The 22,290-nt window shown below is 53.9% G+C and overlaps 1 protein-coding gene across 5 annotated transcripts in view; it reads right to left on the bottom strand.

The window, feature by feature from the left end:
* Positions 1 to 10,681: 10,681 nt before the first annotated feature.
* FNBP1 (formin binding protein 1) overlaps positions 10,682 to 22,290 on the bottom strand; it is a gene marked incomplete at both ends in the record, with an annotated part of 126,146 nt that continues 114,537 nt past the window's right edge. For 2 of the 5 annotated variants that reach the window (XM_080709290.1, XM_080709291.1), the window contains 6 exons: positions 10,682 to 10,860; positions 11,691 to 11,830; positions 12,041 to 12,150; positions 12,924 to 13,056; positions 15,563 to 15,672; positions 21,036 to 21,050. In XM_080709290.1, the coding sequence (XP_080565416.1) occupies positions 10,682 to 10,860; positions 11,691 to 11,830; positions 12,041 to 12,150; positions 12,924 to 13,056; positions 15,563 to 15,672; positions 21,036 to 21,050 (687 nt within the window). The remainder of the gene's footprint in view (positions 10,861 to 11,690; positions 11,831 to 12,040; positions 12,151 to 12,923; positions 13,057 to 15,562; positions 15,673 to 21,035; positions 21,051 to 22,290) is intronic. The other 3 variants (XM_080709293.1, XM_080709292.1, XM_080709294.1) reach the window with 3 other exon arrangements.

Here is a 22,290-nt window from a genome sequence, read left to right as displayed (position 1 = left end):
ATACTCCCAGACCTATTTTATATTTTATTTGGAAACAGGGTCTCACTAAGTTGCTGAGGCTGGCTTCGAACCTGCGCGATCCTCCTGTCTCAGCCTCCCAAGCGCTGGGATTACAAGAATAAGAGTCACCACTCCTGGCCCTTATTCTTTATTTTGTAACAGGGTCTCACTGAGTTGCAAAGGACCTCATTAAGTAGCTGAGGCTGTCTGTGAACCGTGGTCCTCCCGTCTCAGCCTCCCAAATGCTGGGATTACAAGTGTGTGTCACCACACCCAGCTTTATATTTTGTTTTATTTTATTTTATTTTTTCTTTTGCAGGTCTGGGGATGGAACCCAGGGGCATTTGAGTTCCAAGCTACACCTCCAGCCCTATTTTTTATTCTTTATTTTGAAACCAGGTCTCACTGAGTTACAGAGAGCCTCACTAAGTAGCTGAGACTGTCCATGATCCGCGATCCTCCAGTCTCAGCCTCCCGAATGCTGGGATGACAAGCGTGCGCCACCACGCCCGGCTTATATTTTATTTTGAAACAGCGTCTCACTGAGTTTCCCCTTTAACGAAAGAAAGAAAGATAAGGAAGAGAGAAAGAGAGAAGGCAAGCATGATGGGCCTTAGTGCACGCCTACCCTCCCAGTATTTGGGAGGCTGAGAAGGAGGATCTCAAATTTGAGGCCAGCCCAGGCAACTTAGGGAGACCCTGTCTCAAAATAAAGAAAAAGGGCCCGGGCGTGGTGGCGCACGCTTATGATGACAGCATTCGGGAGGCTGAGACAGGAGGATCAGGGTTCAGAACAGCCTCAGCTACTTAGTGAGGCCCTTTGCAACTCAGTGAGACGGTTTCAAAATAAAGAATACAAAATAGGGCTGGGGTGTAGTTTGGAGGTAGAATGCCCCTGGGTTCCATCTTCAGTACCAAAAAAAAAAAAAAAAAAAAGAAAGAAAGAAAAAGGACTGGGGGTGTAGCCACGTAGGAGCCCCCGCGGTCCCATCCCCAACGCCACAAATAAAAGGCAGGGCTGGCCCTGCGCGAGCCCTCCTGGTCAGGGCCGCCGGCGCTCTGCCTCCTGCCCCCTCTAGGGGCCGCCCCTGCCCTGCCGACGCTGCCGCAGCCGGGCGCCCTGCCCAGCGGCTGGCATTTGCAGATGGACACGAGGAACCTGCCCCACGGTCCGGGCCTCCCTGCGCCTCTGCGTCAGTGTTTCCGGCTGCTCGAGTGGCTTCCCAGGGGGCCTGGAACCGAAATGGCGAGCCCAGCTCCTGTTCCCAGCTGGGCACAGGTTCCAGCCTGTGCGGCCCGTGGGTGCCCCAGAGCTCCAGGGAGCGCAGCCCCATCAGCAAGCAGCCCGGCGGAGGCCGCCACACCCGCAGGGAAGCCGGGCTCTGAGGGGGGTGCCAGGCATCCATCTCTACCCTGTGAGATAAGACCCAGAATGCGGCTCCCCCCCAGATGACGCTACCGCTGAGTGCCTAGAGCAGAGGGGCCAGCCAGGCGCCCCCGACTCGGGATCCTGCGTCCCCCACCGAGAACGTGAGTTCTCCATGAATCGGAAGTTGGAGCCCAGCCCGGCGTGGTGGCGCAGGCTTGTAATCCCAGTACCTGGGAGGCTGAGACAGGAGGATCGCAGGATTGCAAGGCTGGAGGCAGCCTCATCGATTTAGCGGGACTCTCAGCAACTTAGTGAGACCCTGTTTCCAAATATAAAACAGGGCTGTGTGTAGCCCAGAGGTGAGGGCCCCTGGGTTTTCCATCCCCAATACTAAATAAATAAATAAATAAATAAATAAATAAATAAATAGGTGGGCATGGTGGCGCACGCTTGTAATCCCAGCATTTGGGAGGCTGAGACAGGAGGATCACGGTTCCCGAACAGCCTCAGCTACTTAGTGAGGCCCTGTGCAACTCAGAGAGACCCTGTTTCAAAATAAAGAATAAAAAAAAAAAAAATAGGGCTGGGGTGTAGCTCGGAGGTTGAATGCCCCTGGGTTCCATTCTCAGACCTGCAATATATATATATAATAAATAAAAGGGCTGGGGGTATAGCTTGGAGGTACAATGATCCTGGGTTCAATCCTCAGTATCAATAAGTAAATGAATAAATAAAAATAAAAATAAAAATAGGGAGCCCAGCATGGTGGCGCACACTTGTAATCCCAGGCTGAGACAGGAGGGTCTCGGTTTGTGGACAGCCTCAGCTACTTAGTGAGGTGCTTTGCAACTCAGATTTTTCTAATTCTTTATGTTTTAACATAAAGAATTAAAAAATGAGGCTGGGGTGTAGCTCGGAGGTCGAATGTCTCTGGGTTTCATCCCCAGTACCACACACACACAAATGTAAGTACATAAATAATAAACTTAGGGCCAGGGTACAGCTCAGAGGTGGGCTCCCATCCTAGGTTCAATTCCCAGTACCACTTTATTTATTTATTGTGTGTTATTGAGCATTGGACCCAGTGGGGATTCTACCTCTGAGTTACACCTCTAGATTTTTTTATTTTATTTTTTTTTTGCAGGTCTGGGATGGAACCCAGGGGCATTCTACCTCTAAGCTACACCCCCTGCCCTATTTTTTATTCTTTATTTTGAAACAGGGTCTCACTGAGTTGCAAAGGGCCTAAGTAGCTGAGGCTGTCCGCGAACCGCGATCCTCCGGTCTCAGCCTCCTGAATGCTGGGATTACAAGCCTGCGCCACCACGCCCGCTCCCTAGAACTATTCTTATTTATGTTTTGAAGCAGGGTCTTACTAAGTTGTTCAGGCCTGGAACTCGTGACTACGAAGCCAGGGCCACGGGGTGCCAGGCACGAGGCCCCCACCTTTTCAAGCTGCCCCCCACAGCTCAGGTGGCCTGTGCAGGGAGGGAGGCAGCCATCCTAGGCGGGCCGCCCAGAGCACCTGTGCCCGGATCCATGAATCCCGCCGTCCCTCAGGCAACAGGGCCGCTGCAGAGCCCGAGAGGAGAGCAGCCTGCCTCATCTGCACGTGAAAAAGCTGCTCCCCAGATCCTCGGACAGATGGACCTGAGCTTCAGAGATGTCTGGCCTGTGTGTGTGTGGGGGGGAAGCGGCCTCAGGTCTGTCTCCAGCCCCGGAGCCACCGCTGCCCCGTCTGGGGCTCAGGGCCCAGGGGGCTTCGGTGACGGGGGTCTTCTCCTCCCAGGACAGAAGAGCCCGGTGAAACTATGCCAGGAGTTATATTTTATTTGACATTTAGAGGATTAACATATAGTGACAAGGTCAACACAAGCCTCCCGGGGGAAGCACCTGATTTAATTCCGTTTCCAGAGACAGACGGGCAACTCCGGGACTGGAACGATTCCCGCGGGGACGTCCTCGCTGCGACGCGCACGGACGCCACGTTAAAACGGAATTCGGGATTTTTTAGAAAGTAGTTTTGGATGTTACGGGAAGCACAGGAGGCGGAGCTGATAAGAATCACTGCGATTTCTGGAACAACACTTGCATTAACATAACTTTGTGTCAACTCTCATGGTAATGACAGGTGTCACCGGGCCGGTTACACGCTGGGTAAACCCGGGGAGATCCGCCACGGTCCCCACGGCTCCGGGGAGAAGCCGGGTGATCAAGTTCCTCTCATCTTGCCTGTAAGTCATTTGGGGGGCAGGTTCTTTTAAACAAGTCCTTCTTCTAGCACAGGATTCGAGCATGGCCGGGGGACCGTCGGGCAGCGGGTTCTGGGCGGGACGCGGATCTCACAGGAAAGTCCGGGTTTCAACTCTGTGGACTGCTCCGCAGTAACATGGAAAATTCACGGTAGGATTCCCAGAGTGGACGGTGATCACTGAACTCTCCTGAAACAACGCGCGCCCCGCCCCGGCCAACACAGGTGGACGCAGCCTCGTCCTCCGCTCTTTTAGGGCACAGACGGTTCCGAGAGTTAAGAAAGTGCAGCGTTACAGGAAATAAAAACCGTCCTCAAGCCGGGCGCGGTGGGCACGCTTGTCATCCCCGCGCTTGGGAGGCTGAGACAGGAGGATCGCGCAGGTTCAAAGCCAGCCTCGGCTACTTAGTGAGGCTCTCGGCAACTCAGTGAGACCCTGTTTCCAAATAAAACATAAAATAGGTCTGGGAGTATAGCCCAGAGGTAGAAAGCCCCTGAGTTCCATCCCCAGTACCACACACACAAAAAAAAAAAACCCAAAAAACAAACAAAAAAACCCCACATCCTCTACTGTGTTTAACAGACACCTAAAGAACAGAGTCCTGCACCTTGTACTTGGGCCTGCGTTGCAAGAAACCAACCTACCCTGACCCATCACCTCAAAGATAAAGATGCGACCCATGTGTGTTACTGAGTCTCTAAAACCGGTTAAAAAAAATAGCGTCTTGTGGCGTGGGGGAGTCCAGGAGCTCCGGGGGCCGGGCTGCAGGGCCGCGACAATCCTCACCCTCGGGCGGCTTCGGTCCCCTGTGCCAAGCCCTCCTCCTGCCACACTGAGGCTCTGGGGCAGCCTCCCCCGGCCTGGAGGCCGTTTCCAGGGCGCAGCCTCACTTCTGGGGACAGAGATGGAGAAGGCTCAGGCCCGCCCCTTTGGACCCAAAGCCGCTTCCTCTTGGGCGCACACCTTGGTATCTCCCTGCCGCGGCTGCTCACCAGGGTCCAGAGTGCTCTGGAGGGGCTCTGTGGTCAACCCTGGTTTGCGGAGAGAAGAATTCCCTGCTTGCTTGCTTTCTTTGCGGTCCTGGGGATGGAACCTAGGGGCATTCTACCTCCGAGCGACACCCCCAGCCCTATTTTTAAAAATTATTTTGAAACAAGGTCTCACTGAGTTGCAAAGGGCCTCACTAAGTAGCTGAGGCTGTCCTCGAAGCGCGTTCCTCCTGTCTCAGCCTCCCAGATGCTGGATGACAAGCGCGCCCACCGCGCCCGGCTCTAATTTCCTCACACGGGATGAACCACGGACTGGCCGGCCCTGGGGACCTGTCCCCCTCGGTCCCGTCCCTCTGGCTCTTGACAGACTCCGTGTCTTAGATTCATAAACATCACAAGGCTGCTCGAAGCCGGGACCAACCCCCAACAAGAGAATCCCACTGCGGCCGCCCTGGGGGTGTTCAGAGACCCCCCAAAGGCTGCCCTCAGGAGTGACAGCCCCGCCACCCAACCTGTTTCCCCCTCAGAGATCCTGGGGGTGGGGGGGACAGCTCAGTGAACCACCCGTGAGCGGCGGTGTCCGGAGAGCCCAGGACCAAGTCCAGATGCGCCCACAGACGGCCAGAAGGGCGGAGCCATCTTTGGTGATGAGTGCCATCCTAGTGTGACTCGGGATTCCTGGGGCGAAGGAGAAGAGGAATCCGCGCTTGGCGGTGATGAGCGTGGAGGGTCCGCAGTTCTCAGGGACAGATGGACGACGGAGGGGGGCGCTCCTCGTGAAAGGTGGGCAGGCCGGACCGCGGGCGGCCCAGGGGCTGGACTTCCAGTGTGGACACGTCGGGGCCATCGCAAAGGAGTGAGTGTGTGTGTGTGTGTGTGTGTGTGTGTGTGTGTGGCGGGGCACCCCAGTCCCTGCAGACACTGAGGCCCAGGTCCCTGCCGAGCAGCGGTGGAAACCCCGTCACACGGGCCACTTGGCGCCCCGTCCACCAATCCTGGGTGCCCGGGCCCCGGTGACCGCCCTCTTGGTCCCGATTCTGCTGGTGGCCCCAGGAGGCCGGCGGCGTTTTCACAAAGGCACCGTGTGAAATGCTCAGGGCCGGCGGAGGGGAGGCCGGCTGTCTTCGCGGCGACCTGCGGCCTGGAGGCGCGGGACGTGGCTGCGGTGGACGCCAGCGGCAGGGCGCCTCCTCTAGGAATCTGCGACACAAAAAGGAAGACCAAGGTGAGCCAGGGCCGCGGGCCTTTTGCGAAGACTCCCCGCAAAGTGCTCTGGCTGGGGGCGGGCGGGAAGGTGATTGGCAGCGGGGTGGGGGGAGCAGTCTCAAGACCAGAACTTTCACTGTCCTGTCTCCAATCCGTAGCCAGTTTGACATCTATTAAGTGAAGGCCAAAAAAGGCCAATAGCGCCATGTAGCCCAGTTCATCTCAAAAAGGCACCTCTCTGTTCTTTTCCTCGCAAGGGGCAAAAAGAACCCAGGGCCTCCTCCTCGCCGGGAGTGGGTCTCTGCCACGGAAAATTTACTTGTTTTCTTTTTTGTGGTACTGGGGATCGAGCCCAGGGGCATTCTACCTCTGAGCTACACCTCTAGCCCTAGTTTTAATTATTTATTATTATTATTATTATTATTATTATTACCATTTTGCGGTACTGGGGATGGAACCCAGGGGCATTCTACCTCCGAGCTACACCCACAGCCCTGTTTTTTTATTCTTTACTTTGAAACAGGGTCTGAGTTGTAAAGGGCCTAAATAGCCGAGGCTGTCTGCGAACCTCCTGCGTCAGCCTCCCAAATGCTGAGATTACAAGCCTGCGCCACCAGCTTATCTTTTATCTTGAAACAGGGTCTGAGTTGAGGAGGGCCTCACTAAGTTGCTGAGGCTGGCCTCGAACCTGCGATCCTCCTGTCTCAGCCTCCCAGATTGTAGGCGTGCACCACCACCCCAGCCTGAATTTACTGCTGAGAGGATGGTTTTCCAGACCCTGCGCGGTGCACACGGGTCTGATCCGCTCCGGTGGAGACCCCCGGCCCCTCGGCAGGAAGGTTTTGGGGAGGGGAACCTGGCACCGGGTTCATGAGCAAAGACGGTGAGAGTTCTTCATGGTGAGAAGGCAGAGAAGACGAAGACAGACGAGAGACAAAGAGATTTCCCGGCCTGAGGAGCACACAGGGCGCGGGGCAGGGCGGGCGGGAGGAGGCGGGATTTTTAAAAAGCATTTGGCTCGAATGTTCCCATCACTAAAGATGCCGGAGTTAAATATTCATATCACACAGAGTCAATTTCTTAGAAAAGAGAAAAATCACTTAAAGTACACAACACTGAGTAAAAGATAACGCTTTTTAGAGAGGCAGGAGCGAGGGCACAGCTACAAGATGCCAGACAGATTCTTTTCTTTTAGGACGAGAAGAGAAAGGACCAATCACGTTGGCCGGGTTCAGGTTAAACTTACTCAGACCCCCGTGTCTATAAAGACCCGGGCGCGGCGCCGCCAGCTGGGCTGGCGCAAGGCCAGAGTCCTCGGTTTCCCCAGCCGTCGTTATAAAAACAAAAGGCTCATTAGGCGGCAGAGCCACGGAGGGAGCAGAGAGATAAAAGGGCGAGACGTTAAAACAACCACTTCACGCCAGACACGCAGCTTTTCCATTGCCGTCTACACAATGCATTCCGCGGTTCACACAGTAACTCTACAATCGAAAACCACACGGAGGAGCCGCGCTCCGCTGGACAGCTGGACGGCACTCATCTCTATTCTGGCAGTTATTAAATAAGTGCCTTGTAGACACACACACAGAGGAAAAGGTGCGCAAGATGTGGGGGCGCACGCTGGTCATCCCAGCATTCGGGAGGCTGAGACGGGGGATCGCGGTTTGTGAACGGCCTCAGCTACTCAGTGAGGCCCTCCGCAACTCAGTGAGACCCTGCTTCAAAATAAAGAATAATTAAAAAAATCGGGCTGGGGGTGTAGCTCGGAGGTAGAATGCCCCTGGGTCCCATCTCAGTACCCCCCCCACAATATATATATATATATATGTGTGTGTGTGTGTGTGTGTGTGTGTGTGTGTGTACGACTACAATGCGTTAATAAAAAATTAAATCCCCCCCCCCAAATCTCAAGGAGGGAAAAAACTTCCCCAACCCTACAATTTCACTGGGAAGGCTTCTGTGTGTATTGCTAGGTATTGAACCCAGTGGGGTTCTACCTCTGAGCTACACCCAGAAGTCAATATACATTTAAAAACATCGTGTGCCTGCAATTCGGTACTTGGGAAGCTGAGACAGGAGGATTGCAGGTTTGAGGACAGCCTCAGCAACTTCACGAGACTGTCGCTTTCGTGAGATCCTGTTTCAAAAAATAAAATAGGGATGAGGGGTCTAACTCAGAGGTAGAGTGCCGCTGAGTTCAATCCTCAGTACCAAAAAAAAAAAAAAAAAAAAAAAAATCCAGGTTACCATTAAGTAAAGTTTATGTGCATTGGGGCCACAGTCAGAAGGCTCCACCCAGGGCCTGGAGCTCCCGGCCGCTCGGCCGGGGTGCGGGCGGTGGGGAGGCGCGCTCAGCGAGCACAGGCCCGGGGTCCAGCCCAGCACCGCGTCACAAAGGGGAAAAAATCAGCTTTTAATTGCGTCCAGCTTACAAGACGATCTCACAACGTAGAGGCAAGGAGACCATTTTCTTCTTAAAGGGAGGAAACAGATTGTTCTCAGAGTCAAATACAGAGAGAATCGTGCCCTGACCCACTTAGGGCTGGCTCCCGGGGGCTGGGGGCGGGGGGTTCTCACAAGGGGCACAATTGAACCCTGGATCAGCAGCGTGTGACCAGCATCCCTCTGCACCCTCCAATCAGCGCGTGACCAGCCTCCCTCTCCGCCCTCCAATCAGAGTCGTCCAATCAGCGCGTGACCAGCCTCCCCCTCCGCCCTCCTGAGTCAGCGCCAATTGAAAAATGCAAATTCCCGCCTGGCCCAGATTCCTTTCACGGGCGGCCACGGGAGCCCAAAGGTCAATTCCTCCCCATGCAAGCCCGGGTCTCACAGACGCCGAGGACTCGGCTGAGCACCCCCACCCCAGGAGGTGCCAGGGTCCCGGCTGCGGGGTCTCAAATCCTGCAGGAACAGGGCCGGCGCGCAGGCTGGGGCCCAGGGGCGCACCCCGCCTAGAGATTGAATTCAGGGCAGTCTCCCTCCAAGCTGCACCCCCAGCCCGCCCCCCTTCTGAAACCGGGTCTCGCCAGGTTGCCGAGTGTCTCGCTAAGTTGACGAGGAAGGTCTCAAACCTGCAATTATTCCTGACTTAGCCTCCAAACTACCCTGCCCTGCTTTTTTTTTTGGGGGGGGGGGGTGTTGGGATGGAACGCAGGGGCATTCTACCTCCCAGCTACACCCCCAGCTCTATTTTTTATTCTTTTTTTTTTTTTTTTTTTTTTGGTGGTACTGGGGTTCCTGGAAGCCCTTCTACTTCTGGGCTACACTCCCAGACCTATTTTTATATTTTTATTTGGAAACAGGGTCTCCTAAGCCAGCGCGCGCGGCTGGCTTCGAACCTGCGCGATCCTCCTGTCTCTGCCTCCCCAGCGCGGGGATTACAAGCGTGGGCCACCATGCCCGGCTTTATTCTTTATTTTAAAAACAGGGTCTCCTGTTTCCAAATAAAATATAAAATAGGTCTGGGAGTATAGCCTGGAGGTAGAAAGCCTCTGGGTTCCACCTCCAGTACCACCAAAAAAAAAAAAAACAGGGTCTCACTGAGTTTGAAAGGGCCTAAGTAGCTGGGGCTGGCCCCGATCCAAGATCTTACTATCTCAGCCTCTCAAATGCTGGGGTTACAAGCATGCACCACCATGCCTGGCCCTATTTTATTTTTATTTGGAAACAGGGTCTTGTAAAGTTACCGAGAGCCTCGTTACTTTGCCGAGGCTGACTCTGAACCTGTGATCCTCCTGCCTCATCCTCCCAAGTACTGGGATTCCAGGTGTGCTGGGCTCCAGGACCTGCTTTTTATAAAGCTCATCTCCAGCCAGGCGTGGTGGCGCACGCTTGTCATCCCAGCATCCGGGAGGCTGAGACGGGAGGATCACAATTCGCAGACAGCCTCAGCTACTTAGTGAGGCCCTCCGCAACTCAGTGAGACCGGGTTTCAAAATAAAGAATAAAAATAGGGCTGGGGGTGTAGCTCAAAGGTAGAATGCCCCTGGGTTCCATCCCCAGTAACACACACACACACACACACACACACACACACACACACACACACACACAGTAAAATAAAATAAAAAGCTTATTTCCATGGAGTTAGCGTATCAGATGGGTTGGTGGAGCCTGCAAGACCAGTCATGTCAGGTCAAAATCAACCGTTGAATCTTTGGTTATTCTAAATTTTTTGGTAGAGGGGATTAAGCCCGGGAACATTCTGCCTCCAACGACACCTCCGGCCCTTTCATTTATTTACTTATTTTCATTTTCAAACTGGGTCTTGCTGGGTCGCCGAGGGTCTTGCTAAACTGCAGAGGCTGGCCTCAAACCTGCGACCCTCCTGTCTCGGCCCCTCAAGTCCAAGGACCACGTAGCACAACCCCCCGAGGACCTAGCGGCAGTGCTCACCACACTTACAAGCACATACTTTCGGTACCAATACAAGGACCTTACTTACTTCTCTTACGTCTGGAGGAGAGATTTTATTTATGACTCCCTCCCCGGCGAACGATTGTTAAAAGCTCCAGAAACTAGCAGAGTTCAGTTTATTAAGTTACAAAGCGTAACATCCCTGCTGCGGCTCCATACAGGGCGGAGACCAGAGAGAAAGAGGCGAGTCTTCCGCAGCGGCGACGTGAGGGCTTTTACATTCACAACTATTAATTAGGAGCTAGATCGCGGCTTTTTGGGCGGTGGTGGTTGTTATCTACAGACGCTGCTGAGAGAAGAAATGTTTATCAGACTTCAGGGCCGCGCACGGGCAGTGGGCCGCGTCCGCCCCGAGCCGCCGCTCGCGCCGGGCCTCGAAGGACCGCCTGGGACGGTCACAGTGGTGGGGAGAAACGACTCCCACGTTTTAAAGAGTGTTTTAAGTGGTATTAAATATAAGTCTTAGCACCTTTGGCCTTTTTGTCCAAATGGACTTCGACGTAGGAGGTGGGGACGTAGCCCTCTTCGTCTTCGCTCCTGCGGATGCGGGTCCAGCCGTCGCCCTTGTCTTCCTCTATCACGTACAGGGTTTCTCCTTCAGCTACGGAGATGGTTCCTTCATTCTGACCTGAAAAGGAAATACCGGCCCCTCTTAGGTTTCTGGTCCAGTCCAGGTGGACAGCAGACAGGGACCCTTGGCAACAAGACAAGACTGTTAAGAAGTGAGGTCCAGGCCGGCCGTGGGGGCGCGCGCTTGCGATCCCAGCACTCGGGAGGCTGAGACCGGAGGATCGCGGTTCGCGGACAGCCTCGGCTAGTTAGCGAGGCCCTCTGCAACTCAGTGAGACCCTGCTTCAAAATAAAGAATAAAAAATAGGACTGGGGATGTAGCTCGGAGGTAGAACGGCCCTGGGTTCCATCCTCAGTACCCCCCCCCCAAAAAAAAAGAATAAAATATAGGGCTGGGGGTGTAGCTCGGAGGTAGAATGCCCCTGGGTTCCATCTTCAGTACCCCCCCCCAAAAAAAAAGAAATAGGGTCTCACAGCAGGTGGTCTCAGTCTCCTGACACGAAACAGGGCCTCACTAAGCTGCAAAGGGCCGTGCCAAGCTGCTGAGGCGGCTGTGACCCGGGCTCCTCCTGTCTCAGCCTCACAAGTGCTGGGATGCCAAGTGCGCGCCATCATGCTGGCGCTATTTCTTATTTTGAAGCAGGGTCTCACTAAGTCGCTAAAACTGGCCTCAAACCCGCAATCCTCCTGTCTCGGCCTCCCGGGTCCTGGGATGACAGGCGCGGGCCACCATGCTCAGCCGGTTAAGCTCCTGGGAAGTCGTTAAATGATATGGACTGAAAGTCAATCAGCTGCAACGATAACATTCCACTGAGTAGGACAAGGCGATACAGAACGTCCTGGTGGCAGGGAGCCCGCCTGTGAGGCGAGGCGCGGGCGGGGAGCTACCTTCAAAGGTGTAGAGGGCCTTGCAGGTGCCGATGGCGGGCAGGGGCTCCTCGTCATCGAACTCGTCGTCGAAGTCCGTGGCCAGCACCTTGACGCCGCTCTCCTGGCTTTGCTCCTCCGTGTAGCTGCCATCCGGGCTGCTCAAGAGAGGAAGACGCAGGGCAACTATAGCGACGGCCCAGGGCGGCCGCCCGTCCCCACCGTCCCCGACGACGCGAGCTCGTGACCCCGGCCCCGCCCCGGGGACGCCCGGGCTCTGCCGGGCTGAGTGGTCAGCGGGCACCCTGGGACGGCAGGTCCGGGACCACGGCGAAGCCCGGCGCCCCGGCCGCGCCGTGCAGATACTGTACCTCTCCCGGTCCTGCGCGCAGTTATTGATGGCGGGCGGGTGCTGGCCGCCGTCGTACAGCCCGCTCTGCCGGCGCGCCGGGAGCCGGCCTTCCACCTCGGCCAGCCAGGCCTGGGAAAGAAAGCACGGAGGACACCCGGTCACCGGCTCCGCGCGGGCCGAGGACACCCGGGCTCACCCCAGGCTCAGCGCGGGGCTGAGGACACCCAGTCACCGGCTCCGCGCGGGCCGAGGACACCCCAGCTTACCCCCGGCCACAGTGTGGGGCCGGGGACACCGGGTCACCCCGGCCACAGCGGGGAGGGGCCCTGGGTCTGCAGCGGCCTTACAGACGTGCTTTTACCCTTTTTTCTTTTGCGGTATTGGGGGTGGAATCCAGGGGCCTTCTACCTCTGAGAGACACCCCCAGCCCTAATTTTTTCTTCTTTATTTGGAAACAGGGTCTCACTGAGCTGCAGAGGGCCTCACTAAGTAGCTGAGGCTGGCTGCGAACTGCGATCCTCTGGTCTCCGCCTCCCGAATGCCAGGATTACAAGCGTGCGCCACCAGGCCCGGCTGGCGGCTGCCTTTTGATCCCCAGCTGGAGAAGCAGGGCCGCCTGTGTTTGCCCAACCACCCACCGCGGGCACAGAGGACTCGGGGCCGAGGGCTCTGAGCTCTGGGGGGCTGTGTGATCTTGAGTGAGCTGCTTCCAATTCCAAGCGTTCTCTGCCCGCGAGGCCCCCGCTGCCCTGCGGAGCATCCTGCTCCTTCCCCCGACCTAGGAAGACCCCGGCACCCCCGGCTGCACCTCTCCTGCTCAAAGAAAGATGGAGCCCATCGAGGAACACACGGACACCGCCTGTCCCTCTTTCTGTGCGTTTCCAGCCCCTGCTTTTCCACACCTCGAACTTCTGGGCCTCCAGTCGCAGTTTCTCGATGTTTTGGCTGACTTCTGTGAGCTTGTGGTCCAAACTGGCCGGGTCCCCCATCTGAGGGTTCTTTAGGTAGACGTCTTTCATTTTGGTTATGGCGTCTCTGAGAACAGGAGCAAGGAGACGGTGAGCGTGGCCCCAACACGATACACTCCTCCCACCACCTGGAAAGCCGAGTGAATAACCGGGTGCACGCTTGTAATCTCGGTCCCCGAGAGGCTGAGACAGGAGGGTCGCAAGTTCAAAGCCAGCTTCAGCTACTTAGTGAGGCCCTCTCCAACTTAGTGAGACCCTGTTTCAAAATAAAGAACAAAAAATGGGGCTGGGGTAGAGCTCAAAGGTAGACTGCCCCTCGGTTCAATCCCTACTACACAAAAACAAAACAAAATGACGAACTGCCAGGCTTCAAGCCTTCTGTTAATCAGGGTGGGAGGCGGCCCTCGGGGGCCTGGGTGAGGCCCCTCGGGAAGCCTGCAGGTGCTGGGTTATCTTTAGGACCCGCGGGCACTGACTAAACCTGGCCAAGGTACTTTCCCCGGCTTTGGGTTGTTAAAATTTGCATTTCTGGTTGTTCAGAGTTTCCAGCAAGTGGTCTCTGCAGAAAATCCAAATCTATCACATGACACATGACCCTAAACCCTAAGAATCGTCCTGAGTCATGGGACACGGCTTAACTGCGGGATGAGTAACAGGAAGAGAGCGGCGCGGTCCTGGCCGCTCCGCCACCTGCCTCCTTCCGTCTGGCGCCGCCGCTCGCCCCAGCCCCTGGAAAACTGTTTGGGATTACAGGCACCCTCAGCCTATTTTGTTTTTTCTTTAGAGCACAAATTTTCAAATATCTTTGTGTGTATGTATATGTGTATGTGCGGTACTGGGGATGGAACCCAGGGGCATGCTATACCCTGAGCTACACCCCGGCCCTATTTTTTATTCTTTACTTTGAAACAGGGCCTCACTAAATGCAGAGGGCCTCACGAAAAACCGAGCCTGGCCACGAACCTACAATCCTCCTGTCTCAGCCTCCCAAGTCCTGGGATTACGGGTGTGCACCACCACGCCCGGCTTTAAATTAGCTTTTAGGTTGAAATCGCCACTAAATCAATCAGTGACCTAGGACACTCAGTAAGATTGTATAAGACGAGACAGTTAATAAAGTGGCCTCCCCCAAATTAATGTACACGCCTGTACAAATCTATAACACAAAACAGAAAAAGCAGGACATAGAAAGTTTTGTTTTTATGTGCACCAAGTTACCACCCCTGAGCTCCAACTCCCAAAACAGCCGTGCCCACTGGGCACCCTGCAGGGGAGCCGCCCACAGACGTCCCGGGGTTCCTCTAGTGACCGGTGTTGTGCACGTCAGGACGTACCGTGATGGGTTTTCGTTATTTGGTGGTACTAGGGGTTGAACCCAGAGGCATTCTACCTCTGTGCTATACTCCCAGCCTGATTTTATTTCTTATTTGGAAACAGGGTCTTGCTAGGTTGACGCGAGTCTCACTACCTGCGATCCTCCTGTCTCAGCCTCCCAAGTACAAGGATTACAGGCGTGCGCCACCACACCTGACACCAGGATTTGATTTCTAGAGACCGTCAGTAGACTCTATCAAAAGGAAAGACGACTTGGGAGCCTAGAAAAGGCCGTTTACTCATCCTCAGGTAGAAAGATAAGCAGGTTTTGGACCCAAAACAGGGATGTGGACCAGGGACAGGGCGGGGCCCCTCTCCTTCCTCTATCCAAAAATCCATTCATTCATTCATTCATTCATTTCTGCAGTACTGGGGATAAAACTCAGGAGCATTCTACCTCTAAGCTACACCCTCAGCCTGCCTGCCTGCCTTCTTTCTTTTCTTTTTCCTTCCTTCCTTCCTTCCTTCCTTCCTTCCTTCCTTCCTTGGTGGTACTGGGGTTCCTGGAAGCCCTTCTACCTCTGGGCTACACTCCCAGACTTAGTTTATACTTTTTATTTGGAAACAGGGTCCCTTAAACCAGCTGGCTTCAAACCTGCGCGATCCTCCTGTCTCCGCTTCCCAAGCCCGGGGATTCCAAGTATGTGCCACCACGCCTGGCCCTTATTCTTTATTTTGAAACAGGGTCCCACTTAGTTGCCAAAGGCCTCAGTAAGTAGCTGAGGCTGTCCACAAACCGCAACCTTCCCATCTCAGCCTCCCAAATGCTGGGATTACAAGTGTGTGCCACCATGCACACCTTATTAATTAATTAATTAATTTATTTATTTATTGTACTGGGGGTGGGACCCAGGGTCAGTCTACCTCTGAGTTACACCCCCAGCCCTATTTTTTATTCTTTATTTTGAAACAGGGTCTCACTGAGTTGCAGAGGGCCTCACTAAGTAGCTGAGGCTGCCTGTGAACCGTGATCCTCCTGTCTCAGCCTCCCGAATGCCGGGATTACAAGCCAGCGCCACCACGCCCGGCTTACTTATTCATGTACTATAAGAGACTTGGAAGGCACCAGGCAGGCCATCACTACGCAATCCAGTACATTAAAACAAAGCACACTGCTAACATAATCCCCGCAGGTGGGTTCCAGCGCCCCCCAGCGTCCCAAGCGGGACCTGCACTCCTCCCGGCGCCCGCGCCTCTACCTCTGATCCATCTCCTTCTGCATGTCCTTGTTGAGCTCGTCCACTTTCTGCTGGAGCTTTTTCCTTCTCTGTTCGGGTGGGAGGTTGCTGAAATCCTCCGGGGTGGCACCCTGCAGATGCAAAGGGAAATGGGAGGCCAGGCGCCCCCAGACCCCCGCGATCGACGCCCGGCCTGCAGACACCGGGGCGCAGGGCCGAGCCTGCGAGCTGCACCCCACGACGGCCGTCCCCCGCCCCTGGTCAGCGGCTGCGGGAAGGCAAGGGGCGGCGTGTCCAGGGGCGAGGAAGACCTCCGCCCCGGCACCACGGGCACGGGTGGCGCGTCTGCCCCAAGACGGCTCCTGACGGTGCCATCCACCCGTGCCCCTGGCAACCCCGAATCTTCCAGAAAGCTTATGTTCCCTCCACGTAAGCCAGAGGTAAACCCAACAACTGCCGTGAGTCTCAGCTGCCATATTCTTTCTCACACTCTTTTTGGCACTGACGGGTTGAATCCAGGGGTATTCTACCTCTGAGCTGCACCCCTAGCCCTTTTTATTTTATTTTGTGGTAATGGGGATGGAACCCAGGGCCATTGTACCTCTGAGCTACACCCCTGCCCTACTTTTTATTCTTTATTTTGAAACCGGGTCTCACTGAGTTGCAGAGGGCCTCACTAAGGAGCTGAGGCTGTCCGCGAACCGCGATCCTCCAGGTCTCAGCCTCCCGAATGCTGGGATTGCAAGTGTGCGTCACCACGCCCGGACAGCCCTTTTTATTTATTTACTTTGGTAATACAGATTGAACCCAGGGGCATTCTATTTCTAAGCTATACCCTTATCCCTATTTATTTCCTTATTTATTTATTTTTGTGCTACTGGGGATTGAACCCAGGGGCATTCGGCCTCCAAGCTCCCAAGTGGGTAGGTAGGCATTCTACCTACTTACACTCCAAGCCCTATTTTTTATTCTTTTTATTTATTTTTTTTGTGGTACTAGGGGCACTGTACCTCTAAGCTACACCCCCGGCCCTATTTTTTATTCTTTATTTTGAAGCAGGATCTCACTGAGTTGCAAAGAGCCTCACTGAGCAGCTGAGGCTGTCTGCAAACCGCGATCTCAGCCTCCCAGATGCTGGGATTACAAGGGTGTGCTACCACGCCTGGTGGCTCTGGCGGTTTTTTTTTTTTTTTTTGGTGGTACTGGGGTCCCTGGAAGCCCTTCTACCTCTGGGCTACACTCCCAGACATACATATGTATGTATGTGTACATATATATATATATATATATATTCTCCCAAGCGCGGGGATTACAAGCGTGCGCCACCACGCCCGGCTGGCTCTGGTGGTTTTTAACAATATACTTTTAGCCAGGCGTGGTGGGGCACGCTTGTAATCCCAGTACTCAGGAGGTTGAGACAGGAGGATTGATAAACTCAGCTATTTAGTGAGGCCCTCCACAACTTAGCTCATTTCAAAATAAAGAATAAAAAATGGCTAAGCTGAGCAAGGGAGGGAGGGACGGGGAGGGAATGAGGTGGGAATTGGGTCGGGGTTATATCAGCGATGAGTACATGTTTGTACACACAAGTTTTTTACCCCAATATGATGTTTGAATATAATGCACCAATAAAAAAATTTAAAAGAAAAAAAAAGAATAAAAAATGGGAGTGTAGCTCAGAGGTAGAATACCCTTGGGTTCAAGCCCCCAGTACCACAAAAAATATGTATGGATTTATATTTATTTATATATTGGAGTATTGTGATTAGATCTGGTTTTTATTTTTGGCTTGTTTTTTGTGGTTCTGAGGATTGAACCCAGGAACATTCTACCTCTGAGCTACACCTCTTTTATTTTTATTTTGAAATAGGGTCATGCTAAGTTACTGAGGCCGGCCTTGAACTTGTGATCTTCCAAGTCCTGGGGTTGCAGGCGTGCGCCGTCACACCTGGCCGCACGTCATAGCTTTTAATGTAGCAGAAACACATGATCATCTCTTGATTCTTTCTCAAACCAGCTTCTGGCTCTCCTCTGCCCGTGCTTTGCGTCGATGCGCTAGGGCGAGCTTCCAGAACTTGACGCAGCCTGCTTGTTAAAGTCTGAGCCTCAGTGGTGGTATCAAGTACTGTTACTTAAGCCAGGCTGTTTCCAGAAAGAAAATGTATTCAAATAACCCCGGATAAACAGGGAATTTAGAAAAAGAGATATCGCTTGAAAACCCCGATTCTTTCAAAACAAGGGCACGGCTGGTTTGGGGGGCGGTGCGGGGCGATGTCGCTCTGGGATCAAGTTGGACGTGCCAAGCCACTTACTGGGCTCGTGACCGAGGCTCCTGGGCCGATTACAGCCGAATGCCAGGGGGTGTGGGCTCGGCAAATGCCCCCCACAGGGCCACCTGCCCGCTGATGTTCAAAGGCTCCCGCCCCAGGCTGGCTGGCCCTCACCCTGGCGTGCGTGCGTGCGTCCAGAGGGGAAGAGATCAGATGTGGGCGAGTCCAGAATGGAGTGACCGTCCCCCACGCAAAGCCAAGGAGGGTCCGCTGGACTCTAAGACAAAGACTAACCGAAACTCTTCTTCACCATCAGAAAAATAAATAAGAGCCGGGTGCGGTGGGCACGCTTGTCATCCCCGCGCTTGGGAGGTGGAGACAGGAGGATCGCGCAGGTTCGAAGCCAGCCTCGGCTACTGAGTGAGGCTCTCAGCAACTTAGTGAGACCCTGTTTCCAAATAAAATATAAAAAATAGGTCTGGGAGTATAGCCCGGAGGTAGAAAAGCCCCTGGGTCCCACCCCCAGTACAATAAATAAATAAATAAATAAATAAATAAATAAATAAAATAGCCGAGCGTGGTGGCGCACACTTGTAATCCCTGTGCTTGGGAGGTGGAGACAGGAGGATCGCGCAGGTTCGAAGCCAGCCTCACTGGCTTAAGAGACCCTGTTTCCAAAAAAAAAAAAAAAATATATATATATATATATATACACACACACACACACACACACACACACACACATATATATAAAAATAGGTCTGGGAGCTGGGCGTGGTGGCGCACGCTTGTAATCCCAGCATTCGGGAGGCTGAGACAGGAGGATTATGGTTCACAGACAGCCTCAGCTACTTAGTGAGGCCCTCTGCAACTCAGTGAGACCTGGTTTCAAAATAAAGAATAAAAAATAGGGAAGGGGGTGTAGCTCGGAGGTCAAATGCCCCTGGGTTCCATCCCCAGACCCCCCCCCCAAAAAGGTCTGGGAGTATAGCCCAGAGGTAGAAGGGTTCCATCCCCAGTACCACCGAAATAAATAAATAAATAAATAAGGCTTGTTTTTATCTGTTCTGTATTCTACAGTGTTACAATATTTAGTTTTTGGTACTGGGGATTGAACCCAGGGCCGTGTGGGGTGGGGGCTGTGCAGGGTGGGGCTCCCGGCTGCAAGAGCTGGCCCTGTGCATGGATGCGGGTGTGTTATTTATTTATTTATTTATTCATTTTTATTTATTTACTTTGCAGTATTGGGGATGGAACCCAGGAGCATTCTACCTCCAAGCGACATCTCCAGCCCTATTTTTTATTCTTTATTTTGAAACGGGGTCTCACTGAGTTGCAGAGGGCCTCCGGGATTACAGCCATGTGTCACCACACCCAGCCACCTTCACTCCTTAGAATTCTTATTTTTTATTTTTTTACTTTGAGACAGGGTCTCACTGAGTTGCTCAGGCTGGTCTTGAACTTCCGACCCTCCTTCCGGCCTCTCAAGTGGCGGGGATCAGAGGCGGTGCCGCCATTGAGTTGGGCTTCGCTTCTTCACTGGTTTCAAAGAGATGGCACAGAGCCACAGCCGAGTGCTGTGCTGGCGAAATGACCTGCATCTCAAGCGGAGAGGCTGGCCGGACACTACCCGGCCTTGTTCACCCCCGGTAAATGAGCGAGTGGCGGGCGCGAGGGCAGCCCTGGCGTCCATCCACCCAGCCTCTCTCAAATGCCACCTGCTGACGGCTGTGTCCCGCCTTCCAATCTCGTGTGGACCTCAGCCCAAGACTCTTCTCGGGATTTTATCTCACAGTCTGAGAAATGCTTAATTTTAATAAGATACCGTTTTTTGGGTCGGGTCTGTTGCTACGGATGGAGCTCAGACGGGAAAATCCTGCATGTCCTCGTGCAGAGGTAAACGTGGACGGGGACGGCACTGTGACAAGCTGCCCTAGGTCAACGCTGGGCTCATTCCTGGCTCATCCCTCTGATTTTAGGTAATCTCAGCTGTGCCATTCGAGAAGATTCTGTAACTATTATTATTATTATTTTTGGTGGTTCCGGGGATGGAACCCAGGGATAGTCTACCTCTGAGCTACACAGCCAGCCCTGTTTTATTTTTTGGTTGGAAATAAGGTCTCACTAGGTTGATAAGAGTCTTACTCCTTGCTGAGGCTGTCCTTGAACCTGTGACTTTCCTCTCTCAGTCTCCCGAGTACTGGGATAACAGGCACGCACCACCATGCCTGGCTTTATCCATCACGGAAGTAGTTACGGGTTACGTTGGTTAAGAGTTTCCTCTAATAAATTTAATGATTAGTTTGTTTACTAGAGTAGTATAATGAAGTCAAAACAACAGATACTACGTAGGTAATTCTAGAAAGGCTCCGGAGGGTCTTCCAGTGTCCACAGAGTCCCCCGGTGGCCTCTCGGGTCAGCATGGGGCATCTGTGCACCCGTGGCGGGCGGCCCAGCCTCCCTTCTCCGGCAGCCGGGAGCCTGAGCCGCCCTGCGGGCTGCGGCCATTCCTGCGTGCCAGCCTCAGGCCCGCGTGTTTTCCTGGCGCTTCTATGGCTCCCAGAGAGGAGTGTTTTCCGCCTAGTAAATTTACTTGTATTCAAAATGATCCAATAAGTGCCTCCCAATTTTGAACTTTTTTGGTATGTGTGGCACTGGGGATTGAACCCAGGGGCCTTCTACTTTCAAATTATACCCCCAGCTACTTTAATTTTTTTTTTTTAATTTTGAAAACCTGGGTCTCATGAAGTTACTGAGGGCCTCAGTAAGTTGCTGAGGCTGTCCTTAAGACTGTGAATTTCCTGTGTCAAAGTAGCAGAGGCTGTCCACGAACGGCAGTCCCCGGTCTCTGCCACCCAAATGCTGGGATTACAAGCGTGCGCCACTACGCCCGGCCCACTTGTTAATACGTTTTTCCAGGGCCTTGCGTGCTGGGCGAGCCGCTGAGCCGCACCCCGGCCCTTTGTGATTCTCTTCCTGCCCCAACAATAAAGAAAATGGATTCCTGGGTTGTTAATTTTCTGAGCACTCTGATGGGTTAAGATCACCACTATTAGGCTTTGGACCTTTCAGTCCCAAAGGTCTAGTGAACACCAGCAAAAGCAGCCCTCGGGGCGACACCAGCGAACAGTTAACCGTGGAGACAGGAGGCACACGCACTGAGCATCACACGACACGCAGACACACCGGGCACGCTCGGGACATGCACGGGGCGGTTTGCTTACCAGCTTCAGAGAGAGCTTCGCGTAAGAGTTGAAGAGGTAACAGGACAAAAGAGAGACGGAGAGAGAAAGGGAGAGAAAAAAAAAACACATCAGAAGAGGCCCTCGGCGGCCCCGCACACGCGACAGCGGTTCACCTGTGGGTGGGGACGGCTCGTGGCGGATCTGTGCCAAAGCTCACAGGACGGCTGGGCCCCGCACCACGCTTGGGCTGCCATGGCACCAGAGCAGACAGGTTAAAAGGAGCGGCTGCCGCGGCTCGTGACCCGGCCTGGGTGCAGACGGAGGCCCCTTCGCATCGGTGCCACGAAATGATGATACAAGAAAAAGGATCACACGGGCTTTTTTCTTCTTCACCAGATTTCCCCAAAAAAGTTCTGTACCGATATCAAAAAGTCTGAACGCCAGTTACTTCCATGACTCGCGGGGAGTATTTTTATCTTAGGGAACTCTAATAAACATGCGCCTCTGTAAAGACATTTACGACAAGCTCTGGCACTGGTGAGTGGGTCGTCAGGGACTAGAAACCGCTGCAGGAAGCTGGGCGCAGTGGCGCAGGCCTAAAACCCCCGTACTTGGGAGGCTGAGACAGGAGGATCGCAGGTTTGAGGACGGTCTCACCAACTTAGCGTAGCGAGACACTGCTTCAAAATTAAAAACAAAACAAAACAAAACCAAAAACCAGAAATGGGGTTGTAGCTCAGAGGTAAAATGTCCCTGGGTTCAATAAAAAATAATTTTAAAAGACCCGCAGGAGCTGGGAAGCCTCACAGCGCTAAACTCTAGGCAGAAGGATGCTGCTGTGCCCTCCGGGGCCGGGTACCACCAGGTACCACTTCCTGCCCGGCGGCAGCATCTTCTGAGCCTTGCTATGGCCCAGCCCTGCGGCTGTGCTGCAGTCCCCAGAGCTGACACGGCACTGGCCAGAAGTGGCTGCTCCTGAAAGGAATCCCGTGGAAACAGGCAGCCCAGTGTCTCAAGGAGCCAGGGCAGCTCCCGGCTCCGGGGCCCCGGTGGCCATCAGGCCAGCGCAGGTGCAGTCTCCGCCAGGATGAGCAGGGATGGCGATCCCTGGCCCTAACAGATGAGGGGGCAACAGATTAGAGGAAGACGCCCAAGGGTTTGTGGTGGAGGCGAAACGTGCTGTCAGCTACGAAGCAGCCCTCTTGGGCGTTCAGTGCGGGCTATGGACTCGGCGGCCATCGCCCTCAAGTGCAGGCAGCTGGTGCTAGAGGAGGACGGACTTTGGAGGCAATGT

The sequence above is a fragment of the Muscardinus avellanarius genome, assembly GCF_963383645.1.
Source record: "Muscardinus avellanarius genome assembly, chromosome: 13".
In the NCBI taxonomy this organism is placed as follows: Eukaryota; Metazoa; Chordata; class Mammalia; order Rodentia; family Gliridae; genus Muscardinus; species Muscardinus avellanarius.
Note: the sequence above shows the minus strand (reverse complement) of the source record. Positions and strands in the feature narration are given on the sequence as shown.